At 36.9% G+C, this 20,557-nt stretch overlaps 1 protein-coding gene and 1 long non-coding RNA gene across 3 annotated transcripts in view; one reads left to right on the forward strand and one right to left on the reverse strand.

The window, feature by feature from the left end:
• Positions 1-20,557, forward strand: part of LOC144301152 (uncharacterized) — a 40,552-nt gene that overhangs the window by 12,160 nt on the left and 7,835 nt on the right. The gene's annotated exons all lie outside the window — the stretch shown is intronic.
• Positions 16,263-20,557, reverse strand: part of CFAP58 (cilia and flagella associated protein 58) — a 99,163-nt gene continuing 94,868 nt past the window's right edge. The window contains exon 18 of the mRNA XM_077877724.1: positions 16,263-16,995. Coding sequence (XP_077733850.1) covers positions 16,884-16,995 — 112 coding nt within the window. The 3' untranslated portion in view covers positions 16,263-16,883. The remainder of the gene's footprint in view (positions 16,996-20,557) is intronic.

A 20,557-nucleotide genomic window follows, 5' to 3' on the forward strand; every position in this document is an offset into this window, starting at 1 on the left:
CACCCCCAGCTATACCTGCACATAGCGTGCACATCTGTGGACACTGTGTGCATGATATGCTCGTGTAATTCCTGCATTGACTATATATTAATATGCAGGCAAGGATGCCAGCTGAGAATAACTCAAATGAAAAAGGGAAATAGATGGTAGAGTTAACTCTAAATGAGTAAAATCAATTTAACTTAAAGAGTCCTTCTTCCATTGCATAGAAAGTGGCAGCTGAGCAATGGGTTCTGGACAAGCTTGGCCATTTCTGGCTTAAATACGACCTCTTCAGAGGAAATTTCCTGAAGTGTCAGGTGGGCATAATTCTAAAATGTAATGCTAAACGTCAGCAGGGAAATAACCCTACTGGTCATAAATCCCATAAAGAAATAATAAAAATGTCTCTGACTAGATAACAGCATGACATGCCAATGTTCCAGAAAGACAAACATAAACATAAGTTGCTGCCTACTTTAAAAAAGAAGTGCTAGTGACAAATTCACTTTAGCTGCTTTGCGGGGTCCTTGCTATTAGTGCCTGCAAAGTTACAGGGCCCCAGGGTCTGATCTCAGATACTGTCTTCCAGAAGGGGTGCTAGCCAAACTGGGTTTATTTCTTCTAAAGCTAAGACTGGGGAAAGTACAAATCTTTCTTTAGAGGTTTATAGAAAACAAGACTGGCTTATTCCGAGGATGGCTTTTTTTTTGTTGTCGTTCTTTATAATAACAAGAGGATTTGGATACACACTTGGGTTCATGAAGTATAAATCCTGCTTAAATCTATAGAAGTTAAGAAGATGTGTGGTGGCTCCGTGGAGCAGGAAGCAGCATCTGTGTCAAATCGTACTGAGCAATTTCTTTGTTGTCGTGAGGTATTGATAAATCCCTGGGTCTTCAACAAGGGGAGTCAGGAATAGGAAACTCATTTCAAATCATATCTCAGGTAGGCGTCTGAGTCAAAATAAGATGAAAGTCATTAATTTTTTTTCTATTAAGCCACCAAGCACAAGTGGAATAGTTCTCTCCTTTCCTTCTTTCAACTGAATTCTGTTAAGAACAAGGGCCAAGACTCCTGTTCTAAATCTTCAGAGAATGACACAGAATTGTTCTTTTCCTTTTTCCTTAGCAAAACAACAAGGTGTGAACAAAACTGTCACTTAACATGGTAATTAATACAGGGAGGTATAATTAGCTGCCACAAGCATTTCTTTCTCGTCTCAGATACCACCGATGCCAAGGAGATTAATGTCTATATCACCGTTAGGGTAATAAGCCCACCTGATGGATAGGTGTGCTCTGCTTCTCTTGATTTAGTAACACCACGTCCCAAATTAATTTCTGAGTGATTTCTTCATAGATGAAAAGAGTCACAGAGGCAAAACGCTTCCTCAGGCAAATCTTCACATCTGTAAACATAAACAGCCTTATAACAAACCACATAAACGTGGGTGACTGCAACTCAGGGCAAAGCCAAAACAATCTCTAATGATAACAAACTAGTGAGTACCCCCCTCTTTAACCACCTAAACCAAAGCCACTCTTGCCGTCACACTGCATAAGATGGTACAACAACAACAAAAAAGATTAAAACACTATCTTTGGCATGCTGTGTTTAGATGAGGTTGTGCAAATTATTTATACTACATCTGGCTTTCCTTTTATTTCAAGAAAGCCAACGCTGTTCAATCGGAAAATAAAATCCAGCATGCAGCTTGCCTAGTGATAAGCATGCTGCTCCTTTAACTGGATCATTTCATCACGTCCTCAACCCTCTTTGTCCATCTACAACAAAGCACAATCTGCTGCTGGTTCCTTTACCTTGTGCCACTACCCTATTTTCTCCCTAGGTCTCTGTCCTGCTCACCATCCCCTGTAGCTCATACATGTAGCTTTTGCTTCCCATATTTTTTAAGCAAGCTCTATATCCTGAGATCAAGTCACATGCTCTACTAACTGACCAAGCCAGGTGCCCATATTTTTTTTAATGATTAGGAGTTTTAACGTGGTCTTCCCTGTATTACCAGTTATAAGGTAGAATACTTATTTATGAGTAAAATTTCCATTCCATCAACTTTATTAATTCTTCAGGAAAACAGGGTTGCATAATATTTGAGTTGTGCTTCTTCCAGTGTCCCTGCTCCAAATGTTCTCCAGTGCACAAATCCTCTCTTTGATAGCCCTGAGTCATGATCTTCTCCCCCTTGCTAAAACACTTCAGGTGAAAAGAAAGTCAGTGCATTTGGGGCCACCTGCTACATTGCCACACTGCAAACACCTGCATCCTATGCTGCCTTACATTCACTGGAGTCTGTCTCCTACAGCTTGGGTGGTTGACTCTGGTTCCATTCTCAGGAGCTCCATAGATTATGTCAACTCCTCTTCTATCCTGGTAACCCCTCAATCAACTAGAGACAGCAACTTGGTCTCTCATAGCAGGGTGTTTGGCTCAGACAGCTGAAAAAGCCAAAAATCACACTAGGTAGCTATGTGGGACCTTGGGGAACCAGAAAGAAAATCATCCAAGGGGATCTGCAGTGACTTGGCACCACATGACCTTTGGCATAAGTAAATGAAATTTACTGGTACCAAATCTTTCAAATTTCCAAGAGAAGTATGAAATCTGTATTTTTATGTGAGATTTCCCAGTTTTCCCAATTTTTAAAAGTTGACAACCAAAAGAAGAAATTATTTCAAATACCATGCAGGCCAAATGAAACACATATGAGAGCCAGATCCAAACTACAGAACACAAGTTGCAATCACTTCTCTAAAATGTTCTCTTCTCCGAATTAAGCATATGGAGGTTTGAACGACAATGGCAAATGTCGTCTAGTATCCCTTTTTATTTTTGTTGTACACACTGGCCTCCAGAAATGATTAAGTGTCTTGCTGAGCACATTTATTTGCGGCTACCTGGAGGTTTGTTGTTTGTTTGCTTGTTTGTTTGTTTGTTTTTAACTATTTCAAACAAACTAATCCCTCAAGCAAGCCTGTCTGCATAAATACAAGTTCGATGGCTTTAAGTTATTTAGATAATTAGCCAACATCACTCATCATCCATTCATGTGTGGCCTTAGGATGTTCATTTAACCTCCCTGTGCCTCAATTTCCTCATCTGAAAACTGGGACAAATGTATTTTTCTTGGTAGAATTTAATTATTACTATCCCTTCACAGGTTGAGGTTGCATTAGAATTAGTGACTCTCTTCCAAAGAACAGTGTGGAAAGAGAAAAATGGTAATTTCATGGTAGAGAAACCTGGCAAACACTACCTTAACCAAATTATAAAGGTGAACATTGCCAGTGATGCCATGCGGCTATCATGTATCACATGATATGAGGAGATTAGAAGGGCACTGCACCTCTATGGTACTCTTCTTCAAAAACCATAATTCCCATCTAATCATAAGAAAAATATTAGATAACTTCATATTGGAGGACATCTATGGAATCGTGATTAAAGAGGAGGAAGTAGTCAGTTAGAGCAAATGTTGTTGAGAGACTATTTGAGATTAGGACAGGAAAAGTTTGCTGATTTGACTGTTTCCAGAGGTGTGGCTGGAGACTGAAATTTGATTGGATTTAAGCATTGAAGGGTTGAAGAGTAAGTGCAACCAAGGATAGATAATGGGTTCAGATAGATTTTCTGGAAAATAAAGAAGAGAAATTGTGATACAAGCTAAAGGAAGATGCAAAATCAAGTAGAACTGTTTGTTGGTTTTTGATGGGCCATGCTGGTAACTATAAGTTGTTGAGATGTCCTATAGAGTAGAACAGATCAATGATGTAGTAGAGACGTAATAAAACTTCCTGAAACAGCAAGTCCTTGAGGAAGTAAGGAGGTGGATCCAGAGCACAAGAAGAGAGGCTGGCCTTGGTTGAAGTGGAGATATTTCTTATCTCTTAACAGGAGAGAACTAATGGCAGGTAAAATTCCAAGCAGATGTCTAGGTTTGTTGGTGGAAAGATTATGGCTTCTATAGTCTCAGTTAAGTAGGCAATCCATGAGTTTAAAGTAAGAAGGTAAGGAATAAGGGAAGGGAGTAAAAAGAAGGCAATGGGTGCACACATAGATAGGATCCTTGCCAGGCCATTGCAGCAGAGAGAGAGAGGATATGGGTTCCTCTCCCAAAGACACTGGGGTGTGGCCTGGGTTCTTAAAAGCCTTTGTGATGGCAGCTATTACAATTATTGTTACACTTAATAAGTTCCCATGCATCATCACAATGGGAAGGAGGAAAAGAAATTGTCTTTGTTTAAATAGAACAGTGTTATTATGGAACTAGAGGAAAGAGCTCCTGGCATTCTGTCTCAGATTAAGTGTAAGAAAGGCTAATCACTTATGTAAAAGAGACAGAATTGGCACAATACACTTTAATAGCCATTCAATCTTCTAATACCTATTTAAAGAGCATAATAGAAGACTTCACAATCCAGGGAGGATTCTTGACCATATCCATTCAGGCAGTAGTTAAGCAGTTTTCACAATGTTTATTATCCATTCACCTGACCACATAGAACAATATTTTAAAACTCTCCAAGTTGTTATTAGGGCAAGGACATGATTTTCAGATAATAAAAATTAAAGCTGGTATTTATTGAGCACTTACTATGTGCCAGGCACCTTGCAAATATCACATGTGGTCTCCTGTAATCCTCATAATAATTCTGAAATGGATTATTATCCCCATTTTGCAAATGAGAGTTCAAAGGCTGCAGAGGTTACTTAACCTGCCTAAGATCAAAAACCTATACTTGGAAGAATATGAATTCAAATTAAAAATCTGTCTGGTCCCAAAATCTGTGCCCTTTTAACCACTATGCCATCTTGTCTACTTACAAGATTCCATAAGACATAAAAGGGAACAGGGTTATGGGCCAAAAATGGAGGAATCAACCTTATAGAAAAAGTAGACATGTTCTCTTGTTTGATAGAATAAAAGAGAGAACAGGTATCTGGGGGAAAGGATGTAAAGGAATTGAGAAGTAAAAAGAAAACACAAAAATTCTAAAGTTTACACGGACACTTTTATATTTCCTAAAGTACTTGGCACAATAAGTTATATACAATAGAAACTTAAAACATACTGTTGACTCAACATACTTTCAATTGTCATTTTTTCACTAAATGAGAAATTTTAATGGAAATAGTTGATTTGCCAAAGGGCCCACATTGTGAAAGCTTCTGTCCATCTCAAAAATTTTCATATTTATTGCAATCATATTGTTTGTACAAATAGCTTAGAAAACATGAGTACTAGAAGGAAAGAAGGAAGTCAGGGAATGAGGAAGGGAAGGATCATTCTTCTGACCAATAAAAAGCCAGCTAATAAGTGGAGAAGGAATAATAGAATAAGAATATCACTATTTGGCAAAATTAATATTTTGCCAATATTAATAATTGCTGTTGATTAAGAAAGAATCATCAATGGTGCTAAAACTAGTAGGTACAGTTTAAAGAGGAATAGAATATTAACATAGTCTCAAATTATTTACTACTAGATATTTATTAGTTATAAGAGTTGAAGAGTAAATTTACAGTGGAGAAACATGGTGATGCCATCTTAAAGCAAACTCAAACTTAATATGGTCGGAAATGAGATCAATCATCTGCCTTCCGATCTGTCGCATTGAGAAGAATTCAGCATAACTTCTGTGACATTCTGGACAAAAGTATATGACCTAAATGTAGCCATAAGAAAACATTAAACATGGGGCATCTGAGTGGCACAGTCAGTTGGGCATCTGACTCTTGAGAAGAGAGTCAGGTCATGACCTCAGGGTTATGACCTCAGGGTTATGAGATCAAGCCCCTCATCAGGTTCTGCACTCAGGTAGAGTACAGAGTGCTTGAGTTTCTCTCTCCCTCTTCCTCTGTTCCTCCCTTCTCCTCTCAACTAAATAAATAAATCTTAAAAAAAAAGAAAACATTAAACAAAATCAAATTGAGTTTGAAAAATAATCGTTAGTGCCATGAAATACAAAGACTAAAGATCTCTTCTACATTAAAAGGAGTTTAAAGAGATATGATATTGAATTTTCATTTGCTATAAAGAATATAAATGAGGCAACTTACAAAAATCTCTCAATAAAGTCTATGGATTAAAAAATAGTGTTATATCAGTTTAATTTTTGAGTTTGATTTTTATTGGAGTTATGTAATAGAGTTCCTCATTTTTAGAAAATACACTGACATATTTGGGAATAAAGAGACATAATCTCTACAGTTTACTCTTCAATGGTTCAGAAAAAAACATAAATAGATAAATAAAGTGAGTATAATAAAAATTGGATAATCTGGGTGAATGATATCAATGAATTTTTTGCACTATTCTTGCAACTTTTCTCTAAGTATTAAAATAAAAAATTGTTTGAATAGCCCTCTAGTAATCCACATGCAATTTACCTACCAAAACAATCTTGCCCACTTTTAAAAGCAAGACACTAAACTCTAGACACTCAATAGGGGAACACATTATGTAGCAACTAATAAAAAATTACCAGATATGCAGGGGCACCTGGGTGGCTCAGTCAGTTAAGCGTCTGCCTTTGGCTCAGGTCATGATCCCAGGGTCCTGAGATAAAGCCCTGCATTGGGCTCCCCTCCACAGAGAGCCTGCTTCTCCCTCTCCCTCTGCTTCTCCCCATCCTGCTCATTCTCTCTCTCTCTCTCTCTCTCTCTCTCTCTTTCTCTCTCTCAAATAAACAAATAAATAATAAAATCTTCAAAATATTATCTGATATGCAAAGATGCAGGAAAATGTGACCCAAACCAGGAGAGAATTTAGTCAATAGAAAAAGTCACAAATTACAGCAATGATATATTATAGACAAGAATTTCAAAATGGTTATGATAAATATGCTCACGGATGTAAAGGAAGCATGAACATAAAAAGGAGAGAGAGGGAAGATATAAAAATAACCAAATGAAACTTTTAAAGCTGAAAAATACAATATCTAAAACAATAAATTTATTAAACATTGTTTAACCACAGAATAAGAACTGCACAAGGAAATATTAGTAAAACTTAAGACATTGCAAAGGAAACTATCCAAAGTGAATAACAAAATAAAAAGGAGGGAAAATAGAGAATTTAATGCCTACTCAATACTATCAAACTAATATAAAAATAATAATAATCCCAGATAGAGTGTTTCCAAAAATATCTGAGAAATAATGACCAATTTTTTTCAAATTTTATGAAAACTATAGCCTATAGATCCAAGAATCTCAATAGCCCCCAAGCAGGATAAACATAAAGAAAACCACAGCAAAACACATCATAATCAAATCCTAAAAATCAATTATAAAGACAAATTTTGTAAATCAAAAGACATAGTACATTCAGGGAAGCAAAGATAAAAATATTTGCAGTCTAATAAAAAATAATACCAGAAAACAATTTAGCAACAAGCAAAGGGGGAAGTTGGCAAAAGGATACAAACTTTCACTTATAAAGTGAGTAAGTTCTAAGAATCTAATGTATAACATGGTGAGTGTAATTGATAACAAAGTATTATATAATTGAAATTTACTGAGAGTAGAACTTATATGTTCTTATTCCCTCCAAAAAATAAAAGGCAAATATATTAGGTGATAGATATGTCAATTAACTTAATGGGGGGAATCCCTTCACAATGTATACATGTCAAATCACCATGTTACATACTTTAAATATCTTACAATTTTATTTGTCAATTATACCTCAATAAAGCTGAAAAAAAACCTCAGTACAAAGCAAACAGGAAAAGAGAAACAATGAACAGATGGGACAAATACAGAGTGAATAGTAAGATGATAGACCTAAACAATATTGATAAATGCATTAAATTTAACAGGTCTAATTCCTCCAATTAAAAGGGCAAGATTGCCACACTGAACTTGAAAAAAACAATATCCCACTATATTTTATCTAAAATGACCATTTCCCAAAAGGATAGCAATACCTTAAAAGTAAAGGATATGGGGGTGCCCGAGTAGTGCAGTCACTTGAGCATCTGACTTGGTTTCAGCTCAGGTTGTGATCTCATTGTTGCAAGATCAAGTCCCACATCACACTCTGCACTCAGCACAGGATCTGCTTGAGATTCTCTCTCCCTTTCTCTCTCTCCCTCCTGCTTGTGCTCTCTCTCTCTCTCTCTCTCTAAAATAAATAAATCATTTTTAAATCCTTTTTTTCCTTTTTTAAAAAAGGAAAATGATAGAAAAGCTATAATATGAAAACACTATGAATAATAAAGCTGGAGTGACTATATTAATACTAGACAAGGTAGACTTCTAGACAAGCAATATTACCATAAATAGAGATATTTCATAATAAAAAGGTCAATTTTTCAAGAAGACATAATCTTAGGGGCACTTGGGTGGCTCAGTTGGTTAAGCATCTGCCTTTGGCTCAGGGCATGATCTCGGGGTCCTGGGATAGGGTCCCACGTCAGGCTCCCTGCTCAGTGGGGAGCTACTTCTCCCTCTCCCTCTTTCTTGTGCTCTCTCTTTCTCTCTCTCTCACACACACACAAACAAATAAAACCTTTAAAAAAAAAGACATAATCCTAAATATTTATGCAGTGTTTAAAGCTTCAGAATCCAGTCAGCAAAAACTAACAGTGAGAGGATAGACAAAGCCACAATCACATTTGGAGATTTGACACTCCACTCTGAGTAATCAATAAAACAAATAAGAAAATCAATAAAAATTTAGGCTAGCAACAACTTGACCTAATTGACATTTATACAGCATTCCATCCAACAGAAGCAAAACACATTCTTTTCTAGTGCACATAGAACAAGAACCAAGATAGTCCATATTCTGGACCATTAATATGAAATAATTCAAAGTATACAGGATGGTAGGGGATTGGTCAAAATAGGTCATAGGATTAAGGAGTGCACTTGTCATGATGAGCACTGGGTGATGTATGAAATTGTTGAATTACTGTATTGTACACCTGAAATTAATATAACACTGTATGTTAACTATATAGGAATTAAAATAAAATAAGATAATTCAATTAAATAAAGTATACAGGACATGTTCTTTGATGACAACAGAATTAAATTAAAAATCAGTAACAAAAAGCTATCTGGAAAAGCACCTAAATGTTTTCAAATATAAAAACATGATTCTAGGGGATCCCTGGGTGGCTCAGCAGTTTAGCACGTGCCTTTGGCCCACGGCATGATCCTGGAGTCTGGTGTTCAAGTCCCACATCAGGCTCCCTGCATGGAGCCTGCTTCTCCCTCTGCCTGTGTCTCTGCCTCTCTCTCTTTCTCTCTGTGTCTCTCATGAATAAATAAATAAATAAAATCTTTTTTTTTAAATTCCCATGCCCAGGATGGAATAGGAAACCTTTGTTTAGATCTTAGCCATGTAAAATAACATTTTGAACAATTTTAGGTCAATAAATTCAACAACTTATATGAAATACACAAATTCCTTGAAAGACAAATTATAAAAAGTGACACAAGATAAAACAGAAAAACTGAATAGCTTTATATCTATTTAAAACCTTCAAACAAGAAAAATTATAATTTCACAATGGCTTTACTGGCAAATTATATTACATATTTAAGGAAGAAATAATATCAATTCTACACAAAGTATTTCAGGAAATAGAAGGAGCATCTCCCTATTCAGCTTATGAAGCTAGCAAAATCTTAATAACAAAACCAGAGAAAGATACTATAAGAAAACTATAGACTAATAAACCTCATAAATATAGTTGTAAAAATCCTTAACAAAATATCAGTAAGTCTAATTCAACAACATATAAATGCATTAAAATGACAATATGACAAAGTAGGGTTTACCCAAGAAAAGGCAAAATTGGTTTAACATTTGAAAATCAAAGTGATTCACCATGTTAACAAAATATGAAAAAAAACATATAATTATCTCAACACATGCAAAAGAAGCATTGAGGAAATTCAATATACATGTACAATTAAAATCTCTTAGCAAACAAGAAATAGAAGGGAATTTCTCCAAACAAACCCAATAAAAGGCATCTATGAAAATCCTTACAGCTAACATTGTACTTCATGATGAAGTGCTCTCCCCAACATCAAGAACAAGGAAGAGATGTTGGTCTCACACTTCAATTTAACATTGTACTAAAATTCCCAGCCAGTACAAGTATAGTAATTATGAACAAGAAAGAATACTGATTGAAAACAAAGAGAAACTGTCTTTATTTTTAGAAAACATGATTATGCTCACAGAATATTTTACATAATCCCAAAAAGCTATGAAACAAATTAATCAATGTCCTAGAATACAAACTAACATACAAAAATAAAACAGTTGCATTGCTACATACTAATAACAAATGGAAAGTAAAAAAAATAATAAGATTTATTTATTTATTTATTTATTTATTTATTTATTTATTTATTTATCTATCTATTTATTCAGAGGGAGAGAGAGAGGCAGAGACACAGGCAGAGGGAGAAGCAGGCTCCATGCAGGGAGCCTGACGAGGGACTCGATCCCAGGCCTCCAGGATCACACCCCGAGCTGCAGGCAGCGCTAAACTGCTGCACCACCAGGGCTGCCCTGAAAGTAAAAATTTAAATACCACTTATAGTAATATCAGAAAATGCAAAATACTTAGATATAAATTTAATAAAATATGTGCAATGTCTCTACACTGAAAACTACAAGAAGTTGCTGAAAGAAATTTAAAACTAAATAAATGAGAACATGTACCATTGATTGAAAGTGTCACTATTGTTAAAATGACAATTCTCCCCAACTTCATCTATAGATTCAGTGCAATCCCAACCAAATTCCCAGCAGACTTTGTTGTAGAAATCGACAAGCTGATTTTAAGCTCTACATACATATGTAAGGGATCTAGAATAAAAAAATAATTCTAAAGAAGAAAAAAGTTGGGGCACCTAAGTGGCTCAGTTGGCTAAGCATCTGGCTTCAGCTCAGGTCATGATCTTGGAGTCCTGGAATAGAGCCCCATATCACATTCTCTGCTCAGCAAGGGAGTCTGCTTCTCTCTCTCCCTCTGTCACTCCCCCTGCTTGTGCCCATGCTCTCTCTCTCTCTCTGTCTCAAATAAATAAATAATTTTTTTAAAAAAGAAAAAGTTGAAATCTTACACCATCTAATTTTAAGAGTTACCATAAAGCTATTGTTATCAAGAGAGATAGGTATATGGGACTACAGAACAGAACAGAGAGTTCATAAACAGAACTAGTCAAATAGTCAACTGATTTTCTACAAGTGTGCCAAGGCAATTCAATGAGAAAATGACAGTCTTTTCAGCAAATGGTGGTGAACAACTAGATATCTATATGGAACAAAAATGAACCTCTACTCTAACTTCATACCATACATAAAATTAACTAAATAGATCATAAATTAAAATATAAAAGCTAAAACTTCTAGAGAAAAACATAGATTAAAAAATTATTGCTGTCTTGGAATAGGCACAAATTACTCAGGACAAGAAAAGTATAAACCACATTAAAAAAAAAAACAAATTGGACCTTATTAAAATTTTAAATGTCTGCTCTTCAAAATACACTGGTAAGAAAATGGAAAAGTAATCCACAAGCTGAGTGAAAAATATTTGCAATCCATCTGTCTGACAAAGGCTTTGTAACCAGAGTATACAAAAAACTTCTACAAACTAATATAAAAAAAATAGGCAAAAGATTTGAAGACACTTCACATGCAAACGACCAAAAGCACATGAAAAGTGCTTGATATTATCAGGAAACACAAATTTAAATATCAGATACCACTATGTATCTAAAAGAATGGCTTAAAAATACTGACAATACTGAATATTCACAAGGACTGGAGTAGTCACAGTTGACGCACATTGTTGGTAAGAAGGTAAAATGGTCCAATCAGTTAAGAAAATAGTCCAGCAGTTTCTTACCATGATAAATGTCCACTTACCTTTTGATCCAGCCATTTCATTCCTCAGCATTCACCCAAGAGAAATGATAATATTTGCTCACATAAAGACTGGTACATAAATGTTCAGAGCAACTTGATTCACGATAACTAAACACTAGAAATCATCTGAATTCCCATCAACAGGTAAATCCATAGACAAATTGTATTATGTCAATGTAATGGGATATTACTCAACAATAAAAATGAGTAAACCCCTGATACACATAACAACATAGGTGAATCTTAAAAGCACACTACATGAAAAAAAAAAAAACAGGCACAGAGTAAATACTGTATGATTCCACTTACATGAAATTCTAAGAAAGATATAGCTAATACATAATGATGAAAAACTGATCCATTGTTGCTTTGGTTGGATGGGGACTGTGAATATTAATGCCAAAGGACATAAGGACACTCCTGGAAGGTGGTGATTGTGGCAGTAATTATTGGGTATATGCATTTGGTAAAACCTAGTAGCCTTTATACTTAAAATATGTGCTTTTGTTATACGTAAATTATATCTCAATTATATCTTTTATTTAAAAAAAAACAAAATAGGTTTTTAAAATCGTTTGTATTTCCTTGGTGTTGGTAGTGATAGCCAAACTGTGGAAGGAGCCTCGGTGTCCAACGAAAGATGAATGGATAAAGAAGATGTGGTTTATGTATACAATGGAATATTACTCAGCTATTAGAAATGACAAATACCCACCATTTGCTTCAACGTGGATGGAACTAGAGGGTATTATGCTGAGTGAAGTAAGTCAGTCGGAGAAGGACAAACATTATATGTTCTCATTCATTTGGGGAATATAAATAATAGTGAAAGGGAAAATAAGGGAAGGGAGAAGAAATGTGTGGGAAATATCAGAAAGGGAGACAGAACATAAAGACTGCTAACTCTGGGAAACGAACTGGGGGTGGTGGAGGGGGAGGAGGGCGGGGGGTGGGAGTGAATGGGTGACGGGCACTGGGTGTTATTCTGTATGTTAGTAAATTGAACACCAATAAAAAAAAATAAAAAAAAATAAATAAAATTCACTTATACTATCAAAAAAAATATATATATATATATATTTACATATGCTTATTTTAAAAGTCCAGAAATATATACTCAAGATTATGAAACTGTAGAATTTCAAATGTAACATTCAAAACATTTAACAGTTGGGAATTTTAACCATCAATCAGTCAGAACAAATGATGGGCATGAACAATTGGAATTGCCAATCCATATGAATGAGAGGAACATTGGCCCCAGAAAACACCAGTTATCAATAGATGGTGAGATTGATGATGCCCTTTTCTTCCTTTTGCTCATTTGTATCTTCTAACTTTCTACCCATATTTTCAATCAGGCACTTTAAAATAAAGGGGAAAAATCTTTAATTATAAAAAAGAAAAATGGCACCCTGTTGATACCACATTTCGTACTGTTATAAAATTCTAACGGGTTTCAAAATCTTAATGGAACTTTTAAATAATAGATATGAGAAATGGTGTACTAAAACAGCATTGAATTAGGAGTTAAAAATGGATAATGCCATAAAAATATTTCCCATCCACTACAAAGAAAATAGTGAGATATATTTTTAAACTATTTTACCATTTTAATATTTTAAAATGCCCCCCCTTTGCTCCTATTCCAACTAGATCTCCATATAATTGATTATGTTTACTAAGAGACCTAGTATCTTTCCTCAAGTAGTCCAGGCCCTGAAATGCCACATTGCTCAAAATTCATTATATAGTATTACCTGATGGGTATCTTGGCCTAAGTCAAACTTCAGAATCTGACTGAGCAAGCCAGGAGATCAAATGATAATTATCAACCCCGGATAAATTTTTATAGCAAAATTACAGCCCATGACCAGAGATTTGCTACTGCCTCCTCTCAGTATAACCACCTCCATCTCTATGGCTTATCACAGCAACAAACCTTTGCTCTAGGCAATTTCTTTAGAGGTAAGCACGATAAAAACCTGTCTATAAGAGCAGTTGCTGAGAAGCTATGATCAGCAAATAATGACCAGCGAGTTCCCTTTATCATGTCTCTCTCCATCCACAGAGAAACTCTACCAGCTTCCCCATCAGCCCAGTGGAGAGTCAATGGCTAGTTTAGCAACATGACTTCTCTCTGAAACTGAAAATCCCAGGGTAAAATGATGCTACTATATGATCTCTTAATGTTGCTTTACAATGCAGTTCAAATTTGTGATTTTAAAAGCACCTCAGCGCAATGTGAGTTCACAGTTATCTTTAATGATTTGCAAATCTCAGTGTTTTTAACAACTCATTTTTGTACGGTGGCTATGGTGGTTAACACCTACACCTAAATAGTTATTGCTTATAATACCCTCGGCTATCAGGGTGTGCAGTAAATGAGAAGCAGTGGCATTACCTTCCACCTTTTCAAGCCTTAATTTACTCCTTCTACATGAACATAAGGAGACTGAGCCATATTGAGCTGCCCTGTCATCTCCTGGGGATTGTGCCATCTTGGCTCATGGGACCTCTGTCATCCACAGAGGCTGACCACCCTTCTCTATCCCATGGAGAAAAACAGAGATGGCAGCTAGAGGCCACCAGCTCTTTCCCTCTGGCTGGAAGCTCTGATTTCTGAAGTAAAGAGTCTGTCCCCAGATCACAGTTACAAAAAATATATACAGAATTTTTCATGAGGTACCCAATGTGGCATTTCTGCAAGATATTCAACTATAAATCACACTACCAGATCCAACTTCATCCCCACATTATATTGTCACAAACATTGTTCTCTAATTTCAAAACATAAGTTATCTCTATGTAATAGCAATAATAATGGCAGATATTCATTGAAGTTACTTTGTGCCTGATATTGTTCTAATCTTACCTCTGCATTAATTCATTTAATCCTCAAAACAACTCATTGTTATGATATGCCAGAACTCAAACCCAGCATCTGCCTCCAAAGTTTTCACCATGCTAGGATAGATCAAGATTCATAGACCTCTTTTCCGTAAAGAAGTGAACTTCTTATAAAGCCACCCAAGGACTCAGAAGGAAGTTGGCTATAGACACACTGCAAAATGTCCTTGAATTGACTGGAAAACATCCAGTGGTGTACATGTGTAATAACTACCTTGCTTTACCTTACCTGCAAGTCTTTTGTCTAAACAAAAGATGGCCCTGTTGTAAGATATCACCAGTGATTTTCAAAACTGAAAATGGTCCCACTGTGATTCTTAGGTTTAAGCTTCCCTTGGCAAATTCTCCAGGGTCCACACCTGTCCTCCACACTCCTATATGACACACAAAATTTGACGACCACACCTCACCACAGGGTCATAAGCTACAGTGGAGGGTGATTCCCATCTGTCCTTCTTCTCCCGGAACCATGCAGGAAAAGCAACAGAGCATGGCACTGCCTAACCCCCTTCCCCCAGCCCTTAGCATTTTCACTGCTGACTGTAACGCCATTTCTGTCTCACGCCCGCCCCCAGGCAGCCAGACCCTGCTTCGCCTGCAGACAGAAGGACTCCTTCAGAGCAGTCCTTGACCAATGATTGCCAGCATGGCATAGAGGTTATAAATATCCCAGCTGCCTTATAACTTTCTTCCCCCACCGGGACAACTCTGAGCTGAGATTCCATTGTCTCCAGAGCCCCCTTGAGAAATGTAGCTGAAGTCTTCCACCATGGAACTTGACTTGAGATTGCACCCTTGATGATTTCTTCCCCTTCTCTGATCTATTCCTCCATTGTTAGTCATGAGATCACTTCATAATAAATGACCTCACAGCCATCACTACCATGGATCTGTTTCTGGGGGTGAACTGAGAAAGACGGCAAAATATGCAGATGATCCCTCTAAAATCTCACCTCTCTATAATCTGAACAAGCATTCTGGGGTCATTAAGTCTCCTGTTCCTTGCAGTGGGAAACTTGGTCCCATAGCAAAATGGAATGATCCACTTATATTGTCCTTATCTCTGAGCTGCTTACTCCTCTATAATTTAAAAAATTGCAGAGGTCAAGTTCTTGTGAGAGAGATGACCAGATTTTCCTCGCATAATATTCCTGAATGGACCCTCTTAATGAGGGAACTTTGAACTGAGGTCCACATAATTGTGGCTTCAACAGAAAGACAATACAATGGATTCAATGACTCTAATGTTGGCCTGAAGCCTGAAAGATCTTTGTCCTACATAACTCCGTTCTCCAAGTGGGAGGTCTTAGAAACACCAGGCCTTCAGAGGATGTCAGCCCAAGCCCCTCATTTTAAAGTCTTGGTTCCTCGGAATCAGATCTTTATGTTAAACATTTCTCAAAGTACTTTTAAACTTTAATTACATACTCTACCAAAGCAAAGATCAAAATCTCTACAAAGGTTCTTTTTTATTTTTTATGATGAAGTATTTATTAGTATGTCTCTTTGGAAAAGATTTTCATACCCCAGGCCTGAAAAGAAATTCCATATAGAAATCATTCTCAAAATACTTTGTAAATACTTGAGAGTTTGTCTTTTTTTCCCTTACCTCATGCAATGACTTGTTAATGAGGAATAATTAAAATAGATTCTTATTAATAAGAACACACTGCATTTCAAAAATATTTTTAAAATGTAAAACCTACACACCAATGTTTATAATAGAGAAATCCAGATCCAAAACTTCATCTATAACAGAGTGTCTAGATATGTGGTGCATTTCAAATCAATCAATGTGGTAGTAACAAAAGATCTGCTTTATGCAATGCATCAGCCTAATTGAATGATATAATTATAGTCTGTTAATATCCATGAGGACTGAGTAGAATGTCATCACTCTTAAATGTACATGATGATGATAGTTTTTACATTTCTTTTCATCCTGGAATTTGAACACTGATTTCTCTAAATATTTGGGATCCAAGGGATTTGAAAGAGATTCCTCCAAAATGTTTCGAAGCGAATTTCATGAGCTGTTCCAATGCACCAAGCCAGGAGCTTCATCAGGTTAGGACTTCACTTTGGATGGCTTGCTGAGGGGAAATCCACCCCCAGTAAAACGAGGGCCAGTTGGCTTGGCCATTGAGAAGGTGTTATCCATGGATATTCTGTCCTTATTTCTGAAAGACAGGAGGGGAAAGTTAACTTCCTTAACATCCTTTTCCGCTTATAAGTTTGTTGTTCTCTAAATTCCTAGGGTGAGTTAGCCACTAAAAACTGCTTTGATTAAAGCTTCCAGTTTTAGACAAGGTGGTTGTTTAAACCTAATTAGTTGTTCATTGATAACACATAGAATTAGGGAAAGACACAATTAAATGTGCCCTCCTAATGTTGATCTAAATGTGGACATAAGACCTCATTATAACTCAATCACTATGGACTTGAGACTTCCGACTTGTAATCATCTTCCTGTTTTATAAAACATTTGTTTAGTTCCAAAGATCAGTCAGAAGAATCTTTCTCTTGGCTCAGTTATAATGACTAATTCATCATTTACCAACTTTTATACTCCAAAGTTTCAGTGGAAACTTATAAATATTTACCACACACACACAAGGTATCTTCATCAAACTTGGATATTCATAAAATACAAATTTTCCTGTAACTTTAGACAAGCAGCAGTTATTATTAGAAATAGTTTAAGTTACAAGAAGGACAAATAAGGTAGTACATTTGGCAATAGATAAAGGAAGTTCTATCCTAAAATCTACAATGTATCTCCTACATAGATCTCCTTTAAATACACACACATATACACAGGCATTCACACGTACATATACACACATTCACACACTCACACGTTCAGGTCTCCTGCAGAGGTAGCTTAAATTTACACAAATTCCCTATTGTGTATTTAGGGGTCTTATGGAAAACATCTCTGGGCTCTCTTTAAAAATAAAAATTAAGCTAATGACTAAGACCAAAACCAATTAGACTTGACAACTAGAAATGATTTACCTTAGGAGAGAGAATTCCACCTTTGGGGAAAGAATCTATCTAGTTCTGCAAACTCTAGACCAGCCTGGGCAAAGGGAACCAGAGGCAGGTGGGTGAGGGTGCAGGTCAGGATGGAAACATGATGAAAGGGTGTTTGAGAAAAATGAAAGAAGGCTTAGAGGTAAAAATGGCATGAGTTACTCTTTTATAAAGAGCAAGTGTAGGGAGAACATCCACAGAGATTATTCTAAATTATTCCATTTGGAAAGAACCTGTAGATGATTAGTTAATCAATCCAGTAGTCTCTTAGCAGGATTGATTTCATTATTATAAAAAAAAATCATCCTCCATAAGTAGGACAAAAGCTTTAGCCTTAAGTGGATCCAGTAAAGAGGATTCTTTCAAGTACTTGGCAACTTGCATCCCTGATGGCTGGAGGATGCAGGCAGCCCCCTTGTCTGGCCCTCTCTTGCCTTCAATTCAGTAACTTTCCCTCTCTGAAGGAACTTCTGCTAACCGCTGCTGGCTTGCCCTAAGTTGACTGATGGGATGATGCCCACTGCCTTTGTAATGTATCTTTAGACCATCACATTGGCCCCCTTCAGCCTCCTGCCTTCCAGTCCACACCCTCTGGGCACCCCTGTTCTTGCCTCAGCATACTTTCCTTCAGCCCCTGAATCCTTTTGCCCTTCTCCTGTGAACTCCTCTCTCTGTCTACCTCCAGTATATGGATCCCCACCAAAATGGAACCACCAATGATGCCCTAACCAGGTCAGAATGGCTATAAGTAATGAGCATTTTAGGTAAAAGCAAGGATTCTATAACTGTGCTATCCAATAGAACTTTCTGTAATGATGGCAAAGCTCTCTATCTAGAGCCCAATGCTGCATCCACTACCTCCATGTGACTATTAAGTAGTTGAAATGTGACTAGTGCACCTCAAGCACTGAATTTTTTATTTGATTTAACCGTAATTCATTTTAATTCAAATATCCAGGAGTGGCCTAGGCCAGGTGGCATTGCAGTTCTAGTGGATGCATCACTGGGAGGGACTAAACCAACAGAAGGGCATTTCTGTTGGCTCAACAGTGTTTCTGTGTCCAGAAAACTGCGTGGCGAGTGTATGGGAGGAGTCAATACAGTCAACAGACCAAACTCTAGGGCCAAGGTGGGGAAGTTAGTCAGCTCTGGAAAGATAACTACTTAGCTAAACTTACTCTTTTTTTAAGATTTTATTTATTTATTCATGAGAGACACACACAGAGAGGCAGAGACACCAGCAGAGGGAGAAGCAGGCTCCATGCAGGGAGCCTGACGCGACACTCGATCCGGGGTCTCCAGGATCACACCCTGGGCAAGGAAGACGCTAAACTGCTGAGCCACCCAGGGATCCCCTAAACTGACTTTTTATTACTATATGAACTAGATTGCTGGTCTCCAAAATGGATGCATGTACTCTAAAAGATGAGTAAGATGACCTGTCAGGAAGTGCAAAAAAGATATTTAAGATTCTATTCCTATTTTGTCTTTCAAAAATTAAAAAAAAAATTGTTTACTAAAAATCACTGAAAAAATGGCAATAGTATTTTGCTTGCAATTTCTACAAATTAAAATATATTGGAGATATAAAACTCTCCTAAAATAAAATTTTCAATTTAAAATTGAAAACAAATATATATATTTAATGTACATGCCCATACATGGGAGACTACAAGTTCAAAAGTGTTGTACTGATAAGAGTGTATGATCAAAACTCTCAAAGACCACTGAGCTGTGCATGTGCCCTACGTAGGAACTAGCCTTCAGCATGATCCTGGTGTCCTAACAGAAACCACAGTGTCTCCACCCAACATGCACTGATTCACACCATTAATACACTAGTTCTCCAGCTGTAGCATGTGTGGGGATCACCTGAGGAGTGACTGAACTGTAAATTCATCCAGAGCCCATGGAATGCAAACATCTGGAAATGGGGCCTGGGAGCCTGAATGTTTAACAAATCCCACCAGCTATTCTGAATCAGATAGTTGCCAGACCCACATGTTAAGAGAGACCCAGTGAAATTAGCAGGATTTTATTCTACCAAGAAGCTGGCATCTAAATGTGGAATAGGGGGATATTCTGATTTACAAGCAGGGCAACTTTTTCCCAGCAAATCACTTTGCATCTAGTTACTGTAAATAGTTGTTTGCCACGAACAAATCACAGGCAGAGGCACCCCTTTCACCATGTCCTCACAATACCCACATGGATGAAATACCCAACTTGACTTAAGCACACGATGTGAGCCACTACAGAATTAACTAGGTGAGTTGGGTAATGCCATACAGCAAGCCAAGGTTCAAACCCAATGATTCATTCAGGCCTACTCTCTCACCCTAGCATTAGGCAAATGATGACAACCAAATGAAGAGACATCTACCCTTCCACCTGTAGGCATCCTGAAATGCAAAATGATAACCTCAAGTCAAATTATCATCTCCTAGAAGAATCAGAGCTCACGTCATGCCTCAGCAGATACTGAAATCAGTTACTAGACATAAAGACAGTTCAGAGACAGATCATCTAAAACATAGGTAAAAATTATCTGTGAGCAACTCATCATTACAGTGACACAGCTGCACTGCATTCGTGGCAAGAACAGCTTTACCAAACCTATACCCCTTAGCAAAAGTACCTGTGATTTTAAACATAGATGCGCTTTCATTCATACAAGCCTGATTGAGAACCTCATTTACAAACATT

The sequence above is a fragment of the Canis aureus genome, chromosome 29 (assembly GCF_053574225.1).
Source record: "Canis aureus isolate CA01 chromosome 29, VMU_Caureus_v.1.0, whole genome shotgun sequence".
NCBI classification, from domain to species: domain Eukaryota; kingdom Metazoa; phylum Chordata; class Mammalia; order Carnivora; family Canidae; genus Canis; species Canis aureus.